Source organism: Thunnus thynnus, chromosome 11, assembly GCF_963924715.1.
Source record: "Thunnus thynnus chromosome 11, fThuThy2.1, whole genome shotgun sequence".
Taxonomy (NCBI): Eukaryota; Metazoa; Chordata; class Actinopteri; order Scombriformes; family Scombridae; genus Thunnus; species Thunnus thynnus.
Window position 1 is genome coordinate 26776917 of NC_089527.1, and position 18822 is coordinate 26795738.

The following is an 18822-nucleotide window of genomic DNA, read 5'->3' on the forward strand; positions in this document are numbered from 1 at the left end:
GGGTTGTATGGTAGGCTATACTGTATAGTGCAGCCATGTGTAATCAATTTCTTGCCTTTTTTTCTGACAATCATACTTTTGAACCTAAGCAACCTGCTTTGGTAATGCTTTATTTAAGTATTGCTTGGCTTTAGGACCAATTATTTTGTGCACATACATATAGTTCGGTGTATTGTAATCTGTACAGTCAGTGTTTAGTGAATCATGAATACTACTAGAATTTCCTTTATCTGTCATATCAGAAAACCCTCCCACTCTGGCTGCATACAAATTCTCTCTTCATTTGTTTGGACTGTCATATAAACTCCAATTAATGTACCAACACGCTACAACATCTTAATCATAACCAGTTAACATACACTGTACACACCTATGGAGGTAAATTCAGGGGAATTTTTGTTACTTTGGAAAAATGTGTTGTTTGGATTCACTGAGTAAGACAAGAATATCTATTCACAGTTCTATTAACTTGCTTATTATTTTTACCAAATTTTATATTCACAAATCCAAATTCTTAAGCAAAAAGCCAAATTTTTTCAGAGCTGACTGTCCATATCAAACAATACATTTCTTCAATATCTGAATGTACAATCTGTGTACAATCAAAAAAGCTGTTAAAACGTATAACCACTGTAAACTTTACAAGATATTTATTTAAATATTTATTTTTATTACTACCTGTAGTCCCCCTTATGTGTTTGTGATTATAGACTCAAATTGTATTCACAAGGTGCTTGGACTTGTTTCAATAAAGAAAAAAAAAAAAAAAAAATTACATCCCACATATAATCGTTTCTGATTGGCCTTCAGCTTCTATGACGCATCACCCAGCACCTGCGCAGAAGCGCGGCGGACTTTTTGTTTATGTTTGAAATTGACTCAGCGGCGTTTTCACGGTATTTTTAATAACTTCACAATGAGGTTTCTTTGATCAATTCACGGTCGTTATCAAGAAAATCTGTTTGCAAGACGCAAGTTCTGCCGCCGACTAGCGTAAGTTTTACTGTAGAGTGAGAACAAGTAGAGTAACGTGCTGTACCCAGTGAGCATAACGGTAAGTTAGCTAATCACAATTCAATCACAAGTTAGCGTTAAACTTCATCTAATGTTAACGTTGGACTGAGTTTGAACGTGAAAAATCAAAAATTTTCTTTGAGATTGCTAGCTAACCTCGTTGGTTAGCCGTTTTTGGAGCGCCAATTATAAAAAAGTGACGGTTCAAGAGCAAAACCTAGGTACTAACTTTAACTTTATAGTAGCAATGTAAGTTACGCGTTATATAGGCAGACAAGCTTTCTATTTTGACGTTGGTGTGTGGCTAGTTTGACTCAATCGGATAGTAATATTAATAGTAATAATAATACTAATAATGATCATGACAACAATAATAATAATACATTTAATTGGTACCGCACTTTTCATTCATAGTGAAACTCCAAGTGATCATCACCCATCGAAGTCAGCGTTACATGCCATCAGAGGACAATGCCACCTTCAATGACTTCCAAGCGGGCTTCAGCTGCAGCATCAAAGATAAAAAATAAGATGCACAGTGAGTTTGTCATACTACAACCTTTATCTCTCTCAGACATTCACAGAAGGAATATTTGATGTGAAATTATTTTCATGATATAATTTAACACTGTGATGCTTCTTCTTGAACGCACCAGACACCTCCTCCTTCTTCAAGGTCTCTTTGAAGACCAACAACAAGGCCTTAGCTGTTGCGTTGGAGGCACAGAAGGAGAGGAGCAGGCAGCTGGAGATGGAGATTGTGTACCTGCAGAAACAAGTGGAGGCCCTGTGCTTTGAGTTGGCCACCAAGAAATACAAGCACAGGAAACTGGTTGGTTTGCATTATCACCAACGCATGTTGGTGTCATTTTAGACCATATGTTGGTTTTAACGCACAGAATCTCACAATTAATTTTGTCTGTTCACAGCTCCCCATCTTGAAAAATCTCCATAGCAACACTCTGCTTCACTTGGACATGGTGGCTGACCTTTTCTCTGACAGTGTGAGGATCCATCTCAATATGTTTTTATGGCATGTGTGATGCGATAAATAAGTTTAACTTATGTGTATCCCAATAAGATGTGAGAACTGTGAGAACCATGATAAGTTAATGGGAATTTTGTCAGGATAGGATTATATGGAAAGATAATAAACATTAATAGTAATTATTGTCTATCCCTACAATGATGTCTCAGGCTGTGAAAGTATATATAACCTTTATCTAATCAGAGATCTCATTGAGATCAAGATCACCTTTGTGCAAGAGACCTGAGTACAGCCCAAGTAATTGTTACAGAGAGAAAACACAACAAACATAGCCAGTTACATACAAACACAAACAAGCGTATGATATTTATCTCCTGTAATAAAATGTGAGGCACAGTTGTAAACTGCATCAAGTTGTTTTAAGGTGGAATGAACAGCATGAGAGTACAGGATATCTTCATAGTTCAGCACAGACATGATGTTCCATTGCACAATGGCTTTTGTTCCATTTTTATTTTAGTTTCTGTGCCAGTTGTTTCATATGGGATTTAAAAGTAAAATAAGTCTGACAGTCTTAGACTGCTATCTAATCAAATTCACAAGTATTTATAAGATTGAACGATTGCAGATACAAATGCCCTGAAATGTCAAAATATACCAGGCATAACCTGTCATTGTGACTGTATTCATCCACCCACAGGATCTCCCTAAACTATCTGACAATTACAAGTCTGATGACATCAACAGTGAAAATCCTCCAATCAGAAGGTGAGGTGTGTCTCAGATTGAAATGTACTTTGGACCAAAAACTGTTTCTTAAACTGATTTCTGTAAATCACATCTGATATTTCTTTCTTTCTGTCTTGCTATCCCTTCCCTAACTCCCTTTATAGTCTTCCAGATGAGTTACCACCTCAGCCAGAAATGTCAAGGGAATTGTTGTTACCCCCCCAAAGGATAACAGTGGATGTACCTGAGAAAGACATGTCTGCAAACGTCTTCAGTATCCAGAGCAGGCTCAAAGAATCCACTGATCTCTGCAATAGTAGGGGGATAAATATTTTGAATTTTTTGTGTTTTAATCATCATCAAATAATTTGCTGTTATCTTCCCTATGATACTGATGTAGTGTTCACTGTAAATAGTAATTTGTATTTTCTATTTTCCGTAACAGGTGACACAGTCGATGAGAAAAGACATTCAAGCAAGTATATACAGGCTCGCCAGACAGGAACATCCCGTCAGTCCAGCAGCCTAAGGGATGAGGTAGAGAGGCTGTCGATGATATTCTCTCAGCCTGGGTTTGATGTTAAGTCAGTCAACTGTCTCCAGAACAGTCAAACCGCTTCTGTCGTCAGCACAAGTGAAAAATCCAAGCCATCTCTTTCTAATGATATTGACCTTCCTAGCAGTTCAGTCAAGGAAACTGGACCAGACCATGTCAACAGACAAGAGAACACTGTGCTTATGAATACAACAATGGAGATGACAACTGTAAGTAATGCTATTGAAATAGTCACTGTGGAAACCAAGGCCAAAAAAACAGGCCGCTCTGGCAAACCGAAAAGCAAGAAGAAAAAGGAACAAGAAAATGGGTCAACTGTGGCTGAAAATCCACAAGTGAGGAACTCCACAGATTCTAGGTTGAGTGAGGTACAGAGTGCACCCACTGAGACTGTGTTACAGACAGATGAACATGCACTAAAGGATTTTGCAGAGCCGGAAGTTATTGAGTCTCAGTTACTAAAAACACAGTGTAGCAGTGGTATCACCTCTCGCATTCCCAAACTGAGCAAGTTCGGAGCTTGCAACCCTCAAAAAATGTCAAAGGACATATTCAAAGACCATGACCCTACCATGTCAAAGACAGAGTCCTGTGACATTGTCTTACCAGACCTGGATGATTATTTCATGGATCCTGAAAACCACTTTTCCAAAGCCAAAGAAAGTGTGAAATTACCACCAGAGAAAAATATTGCTGAAGAGGCGAGATCTAAAATCAAATGCAGGAGGTCCAAGACCAAACATAAGAGGATGTCATTTGTCACCAGGAAAACTTTTGTGACCTTGCCTTCGTCATCTCAGGAAAGTGAGAACAGTCAGTCCAAATTGGAATTGGTCCATAACAAAGTGGAAGAAGAAGTTAAGGAAAAATATGAATCACCCAAACACCAGGAACCACCTGAGGAGTTTCTGTTTTGTGCAGATGAGGTCACACATCCAGAGACAGAACATGAGAGCCCTCCTCCCTCTATTAGCGATAAACTACAGAGCAAAATAGTGATGGCTACAAATTCTGGAGGAAGTCACAAATCAAGATGCAGAGAGACATTTGTAATCTCAGTGGCCAAGGATAGCACCTCATACAACAGAGCGTCACCAGAAATTGTTCCCATTGAGCAGGACTTTGTTTCTCATACAGAATCCAACTGTGAGGCAGAAGAACCATCATCAGTCATGGATGCAAGTTTTGAAAGGCAGCATTCAGAGCCAAATCTACACAGGCATAGAGGTAGAGCCTTTGTTGAGGAAAAACAGAGCTCCTGTAAGCGTCCTTGGGTGGCCACTCAGGATTCAGGAAGCTTTCAAGAGGACTTGAGTAGCAACGAGAACCATGACGAAGTGCTGCCGCTGGACCAAGTCTCCACTGCAGGTGCAGAGGTTCAGAAACCTAAAAAACCCAGGAGAGAAGAAACTGGCCGATCCAGCAAAAAGAAAGCCGTGCGGAGGGAGGAATGTGTTGATCATTCAAGTGACAAGAAAAAGAAGAAAAAATGTAGCCGTGGCAACACAGGATTCAGGTCTGGGGATGGAGCATGTTATCTTCAGGACGCCAACGAGGCCTTACCTCTCCATGACAGTGCATACATGGATGACCCTGAAAGAAATAAAGAACAGTTAGATGATTTACAAGTGGTTGACTCACATTTTGACATTATTGAAAATGATAACAGCTTTGAACATTCATATAATTCAAAACCCACCAAGTCAAAGTCGAGGATGGTTTGGAATCCTGAACAGTATAGAACGACATCCAAACTGCATACACCAGCAGAAACTAGAAATACAAGGGAGACGTTTGTTGTCTCTAGGCGGAAAACTCAAGACAGTGTTTCACTAAACAACACGAGGACATCTAATGTGTCAGTCGCCTACAGTCACAAGGTAGACACCAGTGATGAAGCAGTTCATCAAAATCTGGGAGACCTGCTGACGGATGAGATGCCACCATGGCTGGCCACAGATGACAGCACTGCTGACACTGAGGTGGGCTCTTTACTCTATAGTCCCAAAAGGAAGACATCAGGTTGGATGAGAGTGATTGAGGAGTCTGCTACCATCACAACTGAAGCCTCTCCAGGTGTGGTATCCTGTATACTGCAATTTTTTCGCATGAAATCTGTTACTATGCATATTTCAACTGCCACAAAGATGACAGAGCTCCTAGTGTTATATTAACAAATATTTTCACCTTGTTGTGCATCTGACCAGCCAGGTATCTGATGTAGTTACATTAGATGACATTGCCATTGTCAGGCGTACATTTGTGACCTGACATAGCAGCAGAGAATGAAGAGTAATGTGTCATTTTTAGTGTTTCACCAAACTCTACAGATAGATTTAAAGATATAGACACTACATATTTCAACTTTAATCGGTTAGTTCAACAGAAAAAAAAGTTATAATCTCTGGTGGTATTGAAGGCTGGGTATTGTTTGAAATGTTTTAATGCTAGTGCCAATACTATATTAAAGTTTAGGTACTCGTACGTAAATGAGACCTTTTTTTTAACCTTATATTGAAAAATATAAACCTTTTTTTTCCTACAAAGGCCTTTTTTCATTTAACAAAAGGCACCAAAGTTTCAAATGTTAAATGTTGTCCAATCACAAGCAGCCATACAAGAACTAGATCTAAATTAAATAATCTAAAATTGGCAAACTTTTGATTCAAATCAGGAACTATCTGATCAAAGAATAAGAGAGCAAGACATTTGATGCCAGCTTTTGGTACTTGACAATGGACATAGTTTAGTTGAAACTAAAAAAAGTATTGACGTTCAATCCCCAGCCACTGTAGTATCTTGTCCAGGTTTTCAGATATTCATCTCTGATATTTCTGCCTCCAACCAAACACAATGGAGATGGATGTGATTTGGTTGTGGTGCTCACAGCAGCGAAAATGACAGTTCTGATCAAAACTGTTGACAGCTAGGTGCGTATCATCCAGTGTAACATAGACACAGAAGTGGCTGTTGATTCGATTACATTACATTTGTCATTCCTTGCATTGCATTGTGTTTGAGGCAGAATTTGTATATGGATATCTAAAAACCTGGAAAACAGCTACATACAGCTATAGGTAGGGGAGAAAATATGTTGTCTTATCATTTGAGTGTCAATATGGCTCATTTGATTTCTAGTTTGTTTTATGTAGTAATATGAAAAAGCAGATGTTGTTTTTTAAACTGATTTTGTCTGTTCATTCCTTTGTTGGGGCTTAATTTGTTAAAGAAGTCTACAAAAGCATAAAAGGAAACTTATTGTGTGTTGCAGTTGGAAGAGTCTTAACATCACTGACCAACACCATTACAACCCCAGATATGGAAAATAGAGGGAGAACCAGGAGACGAAATGGTGTCGTCAGTTACAAGGAGCCCACCCTCAACAGGTGAGGACTTCATGTCTGTAAACTTTGGTGACAACTCTATTTCTGTATTGTTTATAATATAAACATCAGAATATAACAAACCATCAGCAAAAATGCATTCCTGCACAGACAAATAAAAGGCATATGAATTTATTGCATTATTTTTTTTAAACAGCAAAATAAGGCGTGGAGATAAATTCACCGACAGCATGTTTTTGAGTTCTCCGGTGTGTAAAGACGGCAAGAAGAAGAAGAAGAAGAAGCAGCAGCAGAAGAAGCCAGCGTTGGAAGAATCCCTTTTGATTGACTGATTTTTTTTAAATTTTTTTATTCATTTATTTATTTAGTTTTTTTAAGTTGCTATTTTTCTTTAATGCTTGAATAAAGACGTTTTTAATCAGTCTTGTTAATCAAATTAAAATGAACTACCATTTTTTGCAGACAGAGCATATACCTTGTATGTGTTTGGGGCACCCAAACCCAATATACACATTCCACATTGCAGACACTGTATGTTCTGATAACCACTGTTTCCCAGCGATGGCTGGTTGACAACTGTTAGAGATTGACAGTAGGTTGGTCATAAATTATTCAGTCCAGGCTGATCACCTGAGAAGTTGACTCCACATCGCTGTTAAAGGCTTGTGTTCCCTGTAAAGGTCACCAGATTCAGTCTAGTATGACTGGAGCCAACCATGTTTAGGGTTTAGTGTTATCATGTAAAGTACTGTAACATCCTGTTTTTGCTGTATAACAGTTTGCAGTCGCACAGAATTGTGTGGTGAGTACAAATGCTTGCATGTGGAATTTCTTATGCCAGCCATTGTTTTTTGTCTTTCCATTAAAAATGTTAGTGCAGAAGAAATCAAATTGATTCTGTTTTTGATTTGCTGTTTAGTATCAGTCACAGATGTATTTTTAAGGATGACTGTAATACTGGACAATTGTTTTATTGTTGGTAGCTCATTGTGTGGGCCCAACAAGGTGTCAGGTTCATGACCTGGCTACATCATACTGCATCCACAGCAGTAAATTAACCCCCTTATCTGTGGTCAATGATGTTATGTAAGCTACCTTTCCTTGCCGCCAGTACATCAATTAGTTTCACAGACTTTCCACTTTACTCAGTTCTTGTCAGAAAGTATTGAAATGTTTTCCTTTGCAGGAGTCATAGATGAAAAGAAACCATTCAGAAAATGGGGGCAAGGCAGCTGAAAAGAAATGTTGAGGCTCTTCTGTGAGTGGATATTAAAACCCAGAAACTGTTATGATATGGTTATGAAGTGTATTTAAAAGGGTAACTCACATTTTTTCTAATCTCAGGGGTGATTACATTGGGCAGAAACTCAGAGAGAATTCTTTTGATCCCAAGGGAAAGGGGACCTCCACAGTGCTGGATGACCTGGTAATAACACAGCATTAGATTGTCTTTATCAGAAGCAGTGTTGGTCATTGTGAATAAATATTAACTACCACAGATGCAATTAAAGGACAGGTTCACAATTTTTCAAGCTTGTCAAACAGTTGTCTATATGAACACAGAAAGAGGTTTTCCTCACTGCAATCATTCCTCCTGTTCGTACTGGCTGTTAAAAGATCCCCTTCAAATGTGCTTTCAGTGTAAGTGATGCAAGCCAAAATCCACAGTGTGTGTGTAAATACATTTTTGCACAGAGGGAGGACTGTGGATTTTGGCCCCCATCACTTACATTGTAAGTGTATTATGAAGGGATCTTCTAATGGTCAGTATGAACAGGAGGAATAATTACAGCAAGAAAAACCTATTTCAATGTTCATTTGGCCTCCTTATTGTTGTTTTAAGACAGACTTAAAAATTGTGAACCCGTTCTTTAATTGGTTCTGTCATTTGTGTGCATGTTACAGGCTCACTATGATCTTGCCATCAGTGTTGCCCTTTGGTGGTTGGACAGGGAACAGGGACGGGATGCGTTTGACAGAGACATCATGTAAGCTGTTTGTATTTAGATATAGTTGTAGTCTGAAGTTAACATTGTTTTGGATCTTTATCAGTTAGCCCAAAACTCTGAACTGCTGGTGGATTCATCTCTACAAAATACTGTACCACAAAATATTTGAAATTCAACTTAAGACCCCAGTGCTTCCAAAAACACCAAATATGTCGAACTGAAAAGGGGGGGGGGGGGGGGGGGTGAACACAATGTTGCACAATATCTAGATTATTTCCATTTTATGCAATAGTGTAGTTATAAAAAAAAAAGGTGATATTTGTGAATATATGTGGGAAATAAAGACATTTAACAAGTTCGACTACACTTGATAGAGGTTTATGTAGCTATATTGAGAAAATGAGAGGGATTGTGGCAGAAGTGGACTAGGTAACCACCATGGACCCTTACCCAGGAGAAAATCCAGGAGAAAACCCTAACACTTGACTGGCTTCACTGGTGTTTCTGAGGCTGCATACATGCCCACTGTGTGCTCACTAGGTGCACTTGGTAGTCCTAAAATGCAATAAATCCTCTTTGATGCCACAGTTTAGGAACATCTGGGAGCAGCTGAGACTGAACCAGAATGAGATGAGATGAACGGTTCTGTAACTGAACGGAGAGTTCTCACCTATAACTCCATAAAGACTAGAAACTGTAGATAGTGGAGGATGGAATGAGATTGCAGCCTTGAGTATTTGAACCCACAACGCTTCCAAGAGGTGACTGTATATGAAGCTGTCTAAGCTGCGTTGTATGAATCTTCTACTAACTTTCCCCTCTGCCACAGTGGAACAACAAGCGTCTCAGGAAGTGCCCAGTACCCTAACCGCTTAGAACGGGAAGCCATGATCTTGTCATCCTTTGCTGGGATGATTATGGTAAGAGAAATTTATACATTAATGTGGGTTTTGTTAAAACACAATTTCCTAATATGCTTGGGACATCTGTACCTTTAAATAAAACCTAGTCCAAACCAGGAGTGTAACTGCATCCTGCAAAAATGCTGGGGTCAGGGGACTAGGGTGAGGTGGGATGGAGATTTAACTGGGATGTATATCTCACTCTTCCATATGTTCATTTTCAGTTCCATTTTAAAAAAAATTTAACATTAAGATTGGGCTTAAATTTGAGTGACTGTAAGTAGATACGTCAATAATAGCCCTGACTCAAAGAGAAAAGTGCAATCTGAATTCAAACTCATGTGAGAAATATTGGCCCAAACAAAAGACTCTTTACCTTCCTGCTTAAAACCCCCAAAGACTTCCTAAGATTAATCTCACGCAGGAATCAGAATGTGTTTAACTGCTATAATGTAATGCTTTTTGATATGCTAGTTTCTAACCATTGCACCTTTTTCCTGATTTAGGATAGTCTGCCAGTGGAGGAAATCTTGGCTCTGTATAGGTGTAAACCAGCTGCCTCATACCCCAACCAGGAATCCAAGGTACAACAATTGTTCTGGCTAATGTGTTACAGATAGAGTATGTGGATAGTTTTGACACACTGTTGTGGAAGTGGCTGTCCATGCTTTTGTATCGTCTTTGTTGTATAATTCTGCTAAAACTTTGTCTTTTCAACCATAGGGTGCAATTGTCTATCCCTTCACTCTATCCTACCATCCATTTGCTATGCTTGGCTCGTACAAGGCCGTGCACCACTCCAAGAGGCACAGTAAGTGTGTATGCATATTAAACACAGTTATCTGGTATTATCTAATACAGTGGTTCCCAACCTTTTCTGGCTTGTGACTCTTAATAGCCAGACGATGCACACTCACACAGGTTGCATATGATTGTGAGCTGTTCAACCAAAGAATAATGTTGCCTTATGATACTGTTTCATTTAAGCAATTTTTAGAGTCCTAAACAGGCAAAACTGATTTGAGGCCAGAAAAAAACAGCATTTGCACAGCAGAAATAGTCTTTCTTTTTAGCTGAAGGTTCATTCTGACTTTGGAAGTAGTAGCTTGACAAAAAAATATATCATTGAGATCACCAAGACAACTGAGAAACTATGAATGCTGAAAAGGGCAATGATATTTGGTTGAAAGCTTTGGAAACAACAAATAATTTGGACCTTGTTTAGAGAATTTTTGTCAAGCTGCTTTTCTTTCTTTCCTAATTTATTCCTATCAATTGTGATTTATTTTAAAAACCTTGAAAAACTCTTGTAGATCAAAAGTTGAAAAGATGGCTGTCTGAGAGGGCAAAGACCAGTGCCCCCACCAGAGGAGTTTCAGTGCAGTCTTCATCATCTTCATCCTCTTCTCACTCCTTTCTCAGTGTAAGTAGCCACAGCATCTGAATTTCTGCAGTTTTTCCATTTCTATTTTTGATCAGAATAGTTGGTGTGATTGAAGTCATGAAGATTTGCCAAAGAAGAGGAAGTTTTCAGAACTTTATCTTGGTTTAAAACATGCATGAAAGGCCTCTACTGCCACCCTGTGGATATAAACAGACATAATCTTAACCCAACACCACTTCTTCTCTCCTATTTCTCACTCTCAGGACAGCACTGAGTGTCATGAGGACAAAGCTGAGCACTATGAGGGTTCACAGGAGTCTCTGCAAGGCTGAAGTCCCCCTGAAGCAGCACCTCCTGCAGTGTGTTTCTGTCCTCATGATGGTCCTCGTGTCTATTTTCCACAAGGAAAAAGTGATTACAGTTTACCACTTTTGCTGCCTTTACTTTATAAAAACAAAGCTTGATTATTCTGTTGGATTTTGCTGTCATTAACAAGTGTTATTGCAACATTAAAGATGATGATGGTTGTGGCTGATTATGTGTTGTTCTGATGATCAGTGGTGATGAAGCATATCACAGTATCACTAACTAACTCATTATCAATACACAGATATTGACATTCTTCTATCTAGACGCTCGGGATAATCATTCACCACAGTTTCAAATTCAACAAATAGTTAAAGGCCGTTGCTGTTTTGTGATGACTTCTGACATTCTACATGGAAAGATTAATCCACTTGATGACGGATTAGTGGATAAAACGTCTCTGCGATGCCCATATCAATAAAAAGGGCACTGTGGGTCAGTAATTTGCCTGGTAGGACTTTTGCAGTGATGATTCAGGGATTTTTGCTCTATGCCCAGGATCAAGACTTTTGGCAGCGATGCCAGCGTGTTAAATCCCTGCTCATTGAAAAAACAGCTAAAGTGGGATCTGCTAACCTTTTGATTGAGGTTTATATAGAGGGGCTCTCGTCCTGCTTTGTGAGACCACCATTTTCCGTAGGTGACTGGCTCCAGTACTCTTTGCAGGATGAGTAGTAAGGTAAGAGTGTTATCATGTTTTCTTTCTGTAATGATCTTCATAAACCAGTGTTACGGTGTACAGTAGAGGAGATTAATGTACGTTTTAGATCTGTTTGGATAAGGCAGCAGTGTCCCAGAGTTGTTGAAACTGTAATACAGCTTCAACAACATCATGAGTGGGTTGTGGACTGCAGTACGCACCGAGAAACAGTGTCATGAAATGGTGGCTGTTGGTCACTTTTGACATGATACTGCAACAATATTATCTAATTTATCAGTATTTAATGAGCTTGTTATTGTGAACTGTGACAGTTCGTTTCTTGCTTTGATCCCTTTCTGCTTCCATCTTCTCTCCTGGACCCAGATCATATTTTATGAGGACAGGAACTTCCAGGGTCGCTCCTATGAGTGCGACACAGACTGCCCGGACATGCACCCACACTTCAGCCGCTGCAACTCCATCAAAGTAGAGAGCGGCTGCTGGGTGCTGTACGAGAAGCCCAACTACACCGGCTACCAGTATGTGCTGACCAGAGGGGAGTACCCAGACTACCAGCGCTGGATGGGCTATAATGACACCATCCGCTCCTGCCGCACATTCTCCTATGTGAGTTAACATTTTGCCTTCCATGATTCTAGACTACAGTATATGGATTTAGCTGAGTGATTTACCTATATGCCATTTGTTCTTACTGAAGAACCAGGAAATCCTTTTAAAAAATGTATGTTTAAAAGATTTATCACTGAGATGATTTGTGATTAGGTTTTGTAAGTGTGAAACTCAAAATCTAAATGTTAATCCTAGTCAAAAGAATGAAGGATAATCAAAGACAAAATAAACTAGAAGGCTCCTGCACTGATGCTGCTCTAACTAACTGTACTTCACTGTATTTTTTCAGACCAGTGAGGGCCCCTACCGCATGCGCATCTATGAGCGGCCCAACTTCCAGGGTCAGATGATGGAGTTCAGTGATGACTGTGAGTCAGTGCAGGATCACTTCCGTAGCCGTGACATCTACTCCTGTAACGTGATGGACGGTTACTGGACCCTCTATGAACACCCCAACTACCGCGGCCGTCAGTACTTCATGAGGCCTGGAGAGTACCGCAAGTTCAGTGACTGGGGGGCCACCTGCGCCACCACCGGGTCCTTCCGCAGAATCACAGAGTTTTAATCTCATTTGAATCCACTGATTTTGCTTTTTAGTTTAATCAAAAACACATTTCCTCCTTCAAAAAAACATTTGTGGAAACTAGTTATGTTAATAAAATAATGTGTCTTATGATACAATGAGGAGTGGGATGTTTCATTTTGTTATGATAAGACAGAGAAGGAGGAGACTGACCTGACATATCTATATGATATGGTTTTAAATAACTAAATAAATGGATCTCTTGTAAACTATTTTCCTTGTGCTTGTGAATAAATATTTTGGTATTGACTGATTCAACTAACTGCCTCATAAAAAAAGGTTAATTTGGGCAAACAATCATCTTTGGACATGACAGTATCAACATAACTATTATTATTTCATTATAATCCTCAAAATACTATTTCCCATAATAACTAACACTGTTTTAATCTGATCATGAATTAAAGTACACTAATGTTGTTACACTAAAACTGTTGTGTGACCCTAACAGTAATATAGACACCACACTGCTACACACACTTTCTAATGACAAAAAGGAGACACTTTAGTATCACAGAATTAAATATTTGAAATGTATACTGTCTTAAGTTTAAGCACTTATATGGTTACAGTTGTTATATATCTATCTGCCCATGTTTGCAAAAATACTTTTACATTGTACACCTATACTGAGTCCCAATTTAAACAAACACAAGATTGGTAAAAGAGCTCAGCATTGTATGTTCCAGCGCCTGCCCATGCTGTGGCTCTTGCTGGAAGCTGTACAGTGTCTGTTAAACCCAAACAGAGGATATGACAAACAGGAATGGGAAGACTCAGGTAGAGTCTCTGCTGACATCAGGCCTCATTTGAATAACAGCACACATGGCAGTACCCTCTCCCACAAGGTGATGTATATAAAGATGCAACCTCCAGTGTTCAAAAACACAGGAGCAGCCATTATGGGAAAGGTTTGTGTCTCATTTTACATTACACATGATATTAAATTGATGTACAAACAAGACTTTCTGTAAATCACTGTGGTTTACACTGTGAAGTGTCAAATATGAGCCAACTGTGAGAGGTTGCCTTCTTTTTCTCCATCAGATCATCTTCTACGAGGACAAGAACTTCGGAGGCCGTCACTATGAGTGCATGAGTGACTGTGCTGACCTGCACTCCATGTTTGACAGCTGCCGGTCCATCCGGGTGGAGAGTGGCATGTTCATGATCTATGACCGTCCCAACTACATGGGAAACCAGTACTTCATGAAGAGGGGAGAGTACCCTGACTACATGGGCATGACAAGCTTGAATGACTGTGTCAGGTCCTGCCGCATGATCCCCACGGTAAGACCTTCTGTAACAGTGACAGCTTTTTAAAAACATGTACATAATAAAAGACATAAAGAGGTAAAACACCTGAATTTGATCATAAACAGACCAAAATCAAGCACCAAAATGTGGCTTCTGCTTCTTGCATGAATGGCAAAGGGGTTTATTAATTTATTTCAGGACTATTTAGGCAGTCTATCCCCTAATATTGCAGATTAAGTGAAAATTTAAGTATGAAATAAAGCAATTGAAGGGAACCTGAGTTTACATTCAGACCTTTATCATGTAGAGAACTCCATTTTTACACAAATATACACAAATAATCTATTGGAAATGAAAATTTTCTCAAGGTAGTAGTAGATATATAAAGAAAAACACTACATATCTATCTAAAATAATGAAAAAAGGTCACTTTACAGTACAGTTTTATGAACTAAACCTTTTTTTTTTTTACTTAAATGTGAGTTTTATCAGAACTGAGTTATCAAAAGTTGTATTCTCAAGTCAAATTTGTATTCTTAAATGAGCAGATTTTACTTTTAGAAATCCTGTCTGACCTCCCTGTCTGCTTTAGCACAGAGGCAACTTCAGGATGAAGCTGTACCAGCATTTCGACATGGGAGGTGAGATAGTGGAGCTGGGGGATGACTGCCCAAACCTCATGGACCGTTTCCACATCTCCAACTTCAACTCCTGCAATGTGGATGGCCACTGGCTGATTTATGAGCAGCCAAACTATAGGGGACGTCACTACTACCTGAGGCCTGGCCAGTACAGGAGCTTCAACGAGTGGAGTAGCATGAACTCCAGGGTTGGCTCCATCAAGCGTCTCAAGGATCTCTAAAGACAGAAGAACGGTTCTTGTGAAATGTCTACTCTTTGCCTTGTTTCACACGCTGAATAAAATGGCGTCAGTGCTCAAGTGTATTCAGTTTTGTTCTTGCTCTCTGCGTTTGGAGGGCATGTTTACTCATGAGGATGTGACAGGGTCGTGGCCTGACATCCTGACTCTCATCAGAAGCTTAAATAAAATACTGCAAGCGCTGACACTTACCACATCGAGACTCAAGCGTTATCTATTGTACAGCTGAAGGAAAGTCTTTCTGCTTGTCCACCTCTCACTCAGTCTACTTTTCACATGTCAAGTAAAATGAATTTAAAACTGAAGATCTTTAGACTTAAGGTTCAGAATTTATTCTTGACTTTGAAAACCGCAGTTGAGAAAACAGTCTCATCACAAGGTCAATTTAGTAGCTGTTATGCAGCTTTCAGTCATTTCACATGATCTTCATCAGCAGATGGAGTTTGCCCAGTTGTCATGGAAAGAGTGAACCTCAGCTTTTAAGCCAGCATGGAGGAGAAATCCTTAAAATGCTCAGAAAAAACACCACAATTCTGCAACTACTGCTGATAAAGATCATGTGATATGATCAAAAGCTGCACAACAGCTACCAAATAGACATTGTTTTCTTAACCTTTAAATGTTTTTGGACATTATATTAGCAAAGATAGAGTATTCTATCAATGACTGATTGAAACATTTCAAAGTTTTTACTCTTATAGCAGATTGCTATAACAGTATTTGTGTATTTTTTTGACACTGGTCAATGAAATGATCCCACCACTGAACACATCCACCAGAGGGCAGTGGTAGGGAGTTTGTGTTATGTTACAGATAACACAAACTAAAATGCTGTTGACAAAAAAGACACAAATACTCATTTGTACCCAGCTGTACTCAACTGTAAATTAATAGGAGGGTTTAAGTAAAGTAAAATCATATCTTGCTAATTACTCAGCTTACTAATGATATATAGTTGGTGGGACACGTTCCTGTCCTACTAATAACCTTATTTGGGCATAAGAATATTACATTTTACAACACAAGAGTATAAAAACTAAAACAGAATTCAGATAAAAGAGAACAAAGTTGTAATGTGACATCAGTGTAAGGTAATACTGAACTTTGGTAAACTTAGTAAACTCTGCAAATGAACGTAAGTCTTGAAGTTAAAGAAAAAAAATCCATACCAAGAAGTCCAGTGGTGCCAAAATCATCCATATGGGTAGCTTTGATGAGAGCATACACTAGAAAATAGGCACTGCCCTCATTTCAGGAGCAGTAAAAAACACCACCATCAGTGGCGACAAGGAGAGCAGGTCTAATTCTCCTGTCACAAAATCAGACCAACCCCAAACAACCGGTCAGCTCTCACCTGCACAGACCTAACTCCTAAACATCTCTTCAGGATAACACAGTGGCACAGATGCCAAAGATTCCTGGCTATTACAATATGAATGACACATGCAGAGTCTGCATTTCACATTCTCTATATATGTAACAGGTGGGAGTCTTCAAAGAGCTGGATGGATCACACAGGGCAAGGCAAACCAGCCAACATGGGGAAGGTAAACAACACAGCTCCCAGGAGGGCTGGGGTGGGGGGTGGGGGTGGGTGGTGACAGTATGCTGATCATATTGATATGTGACAGGAAAAAATATCTTATTGTGACGTAAACAAGTGCAACCGGACCTACAGGAATTAATAACATTGACAATGCCAGAAACAGGGAAAGAAAGCAGCAAATGTATATTTTAATTTTTAGTGTTAAAATGTCCTGCAGCATGATCTATGAAAAATAACAACAAAACCATTATGATTTCCACGTCTAGATCATCTTTTATGAGGACAAGAACTTCTCTGGGCGCCATTTTGAGTGCAGCAGCGACTGTGCGGACTTGATGTGCGTCCTCAACCGCTGCAATTCCATCAAGGTGGAGAGCGGCTCCTTCATGATCTATGAAAAACCCAACTACAACGGCAACCAGTACTACCTGAAGAGAGGAGAGTTTCCTGACTACCAACACTGGATGGGGGTCAGTGACTCAGTCAGCTCCTGCCGACTCATTCCCACGGTGAGCTCTTGTTTCTGGGCAAAGCCAAGATTTGCACACCAACCAGGGTCACACAGATACAGTACATTAGTTAAATGACATAGTGAGAAAATATAGCTCTTTTAACATCAGATATTTCATCATATAATGACACTACTGTTGATTTGACACAGATTCCCTTCTCTGAACAGTAATCCCTCATTTAATAGTGCAATATATTCCAAAGTTTTACATAGTTTACACTTCCCTACTACTATTACATTGTAATTTCCCCTGAAATAGTTGCAAATTCTGGTTTTCAGTTGGAGTTTTAGAGTCTGATGTTGATCTAAATGTTTCTGACAGATGTTTTTTGACCTTGTCAAGAGTAAAATCTTTGGTTAAACACTAAAATCATGAAATATTGACCTAATGGTAACTTCAGTCTAAAAATATCAGTATTGTATCAGCTTTTGAAATTGCTCCCCTAATGTTGGTACATGCAATCCATCAACAATTATTCAATATTTCATTATATAGTGTCAACATTGGAGAATACATATGTATAAATTGATTGATTGAAACAACTGAACATCTTTCAGTGATTTATCTACCAATGTTTTCAATGGCTTGATTATAGCAATACTCTAACTAGAGCATGGGACAAAATTAAATTTGATATTTATTATAAACATAATATAGTATCTGTGTCTGACTAAATGCTATACTAAATAATTCCCTATTCTCATTTATCACCAGGAACCTGGGTTGTTCAACATGCGCCTGTATGAGCGGATAGAGTTCGGAGGTCAGATGATGGATCTGGTGGACGACTGTCCCTGCGTCATGGACCGCTTCCACACAAACGACATCTTCTCCTGCAATGTGACCAACGGCAACTGGCTCTTCTATGAGCACCCAAACTACCGAGGCAGGATGTACCTGATAAGGCCTGGAGAGTACAAGAGGTTTAGCGAGTGGGGTGGCAGGAGCGCCAAGGTCGGCTCCATCAGACGCATCATGGACTACTGATCTCTTTTAAGGATCCCGGAAAGGCATGGAGGTTTTTGGAAAGGCTTCATGCTCAGACCACAGCCAGACAACAAGACTTTAGTACAAAATACTGTACCTGAAGTTCAAGATGTTATGATACTGAAGGCCCAGGACAAAGAGGTGGTGATATGTGTGGTGATATTTGGGAATTACACTTCAAAGATTAAGACAAGATCTTAGTGTCCTGTAAAGACTCCGAAATATTAATCCCAATCAGAATGGTATGTTTTCCTGATGTAAGGATTATGGACTCAAAGAAGAGACTCGGTGGAAAGCATTCAAGAGCAACAACGGAACGTTTTTGGGCCTGTTCTTGATCAAACACTCACCATCGTAATAAAGCAATTGCAAAATGGAGTCTTCAAAGTCCATTTAGTTGTGAGGAGGACCTCAGAGATAGTATCTCCATTTTTAAAATGTACTGTTATTTGTGAATACTGTAACCTTTAGGATAAATGTCCATAGATGGTAGGTAGGCTGATCTGTGATGTATGATTTATGTAAATGCTTCATAAAGTAAGATGTTTTTCTACC

General features: G+C 39.3%; 4 protein-coding genes and 1 pseudogene across 5 annotated transcripts; all 5 read left to right on the plus strand.

The window, feature by feature from the left end:
• The first annotated feature begins 816 nt into the window (after positions 1-816).
• Positions 817-7053, plus strand: sgo2 (shugoshin 2). 2 transcript variants are annotated; one of them, XM_067604197.1, is made up of 9 exons: positions 817-1054; positions 1429-1552; positions 1671-1846; positions 1944-2018; positions 2703-2770; positions 2896-3047; positions 3177-5363; positions 6559-6673; positions 6828-7053. In XM_067604197.1, exons 2-9 carry the CDS (start codon positions 1486-1488, stop codon positions 6961-6963), a joined length of 2976 nt encoding a protein of 991 aa, XP_067460298.1. In that variant the 5' UTR covers positions 817-1054; positions 1429-1485; the 3' UTR covers positions 6964-7053. The 2 variants fall into 2 exon arrangements, with proteins under 2 accessions (XP_067460298.1, XP_067460299.1); XM_067604198.1 differs by having other exon boundaries at positions 817-993.
• Positions 7054-7623: 570 nt separating this feature from the next.
• Positions 7624-11404, plus strand: LOC137193036 (uncharacterized protein C2orf80-like). The gene is made up of 8 exons (XM_067604210.1): positions 7624-7889; positions 7976-8057; positions 8537-8619; positions 9410-9500; positions 9989-10066; positions 10206-10293; positions 10796-10905; positions 11130-11404. The coding sequence occupies exons 1-8, from the start codon at positions 7849-7851 to the stop codon at positions 11196-11198; spliced, it is 642 nt and encodes a 213-aa protein (XP_067460311.1). The 5' UTR covers positions 7624-7848; the 3' UTR covers positions 11199-11404.
• Positions 11405-11899: 495 nt separating this feature from the next.
• On the plus strand, positions 11900-13256 carry LOC137193274 (gamma-crystallin M2-like). Its single transcript, XM_067604603.1, has 3 exons — positions 11900-11911; positions 12257-12499; positions 12792-13256. The coding sequence occupies exons 1-3, from the start codon at positions 11900-11902 to the stop codon at positions 13065-13067; spliced, it is 531 nt and encodes a 176-aa protein (XP_067460704.1). The 3' UTR covers positions 13068-13256.
• A 677-nt stretch (positions 13257-13933) lies between these two features.
• On the plus strand, positions 13934-15418 carry LOC137193037 (gamma-crystallin S-1-like). Its single transcript, XM_067604211.1, has 3 exons — positions 13934-13996; positions 14133-14375; positions 14935-15418. The coding sequence occupies exons 1-3, from the start codon at positions 13937-13939 to the stop codon at positions 15202-15204; spliced, it is 573 nt and encodes a 190-aa protein (XP_067460312.1). The 5' UTR covers positions 13934-13936; the 3' UTR covers positions 15205-15418.
• Positions 15419-16760: 1342 nt separating this feature from the next.
• On the plus strand, positions 16761-18267 carry LOC137193275 (gamma-crystallin S-1-like; annotated as a pseudogene).
• The last annotated feature ends 555 nt before the right edge of the window (positions 18268-18822 follow it).

Coding starts and splice junctions, on each gene's coding strand:
- sgo2 (XM_067604197.1), top strand. CDS start 1,486: ATGCCACCTTCAATGACTTCCAAGCGGGCTTCAGCTGCAGCATCAAAG. Junction 1,553..1,670: donor GATAAAAAATAAGATGCACA/GTGAGTTTGTCA, acceptor TGAACGCACCAG/ACACCTCCTCCTTCTTCAAG. Junction 1,847..1,943: donor AATACAAGCACAGGAAACTG/GTTGGTTTGCAT, acceptor GTCTGTTCACAG/CTCCCCATCTTGAAAAATCT.
- LOC137193036 (XM_067604210.1), top strand. CDS start 7,849: ATGGGGGCAAGGCAGCTGAAAAGAAATGTTGAGGCTCTTCT. Junction 8,058..8,536: donor CCACAGTGCTGGATGACCTG/GTAATAACACAG, acceptor TGCATGTTACAG/GCTCACTATGATCTTGCCAT. Junction 10,294..10,795: donor GCACCACTCCAAGAGGCACA/GTAAGTGTGTAT, acceptor AAACTCTTGTAG/ATCAAAAGTTGAAAAGATGG.
- LOC137193274 (XM_067604603.1), top strand. Junction 12,500..12,791: donor CCTGCCGCACATTCTCCTAT/GTGAGTTAACAT, acceptor GTATTTTTTCAG/ACCAGTGAGGGCCCCTACCG.
- LOC137193037 (XM_067604211.1), top strand. CDS start 13,937: ATGTATATAAAGATGCAACCTCCAGTGTTCAAAAACACAGGAGCAGCC. Junction 13,997..14,132: donor GAGCAGCCATTATGGGAAAG/GTTTGTGTCTCA, acceptor TTTCTCCATCAG/ATCATCTTCTACGAGGACAA. Junction 14,376..14,934: donor CCTGCCGCATGATCCCCACG/GTAAGACCTTCT, acceptor TGTCTGCTTTAG/CACAGAGGCAACTTCAGGAT.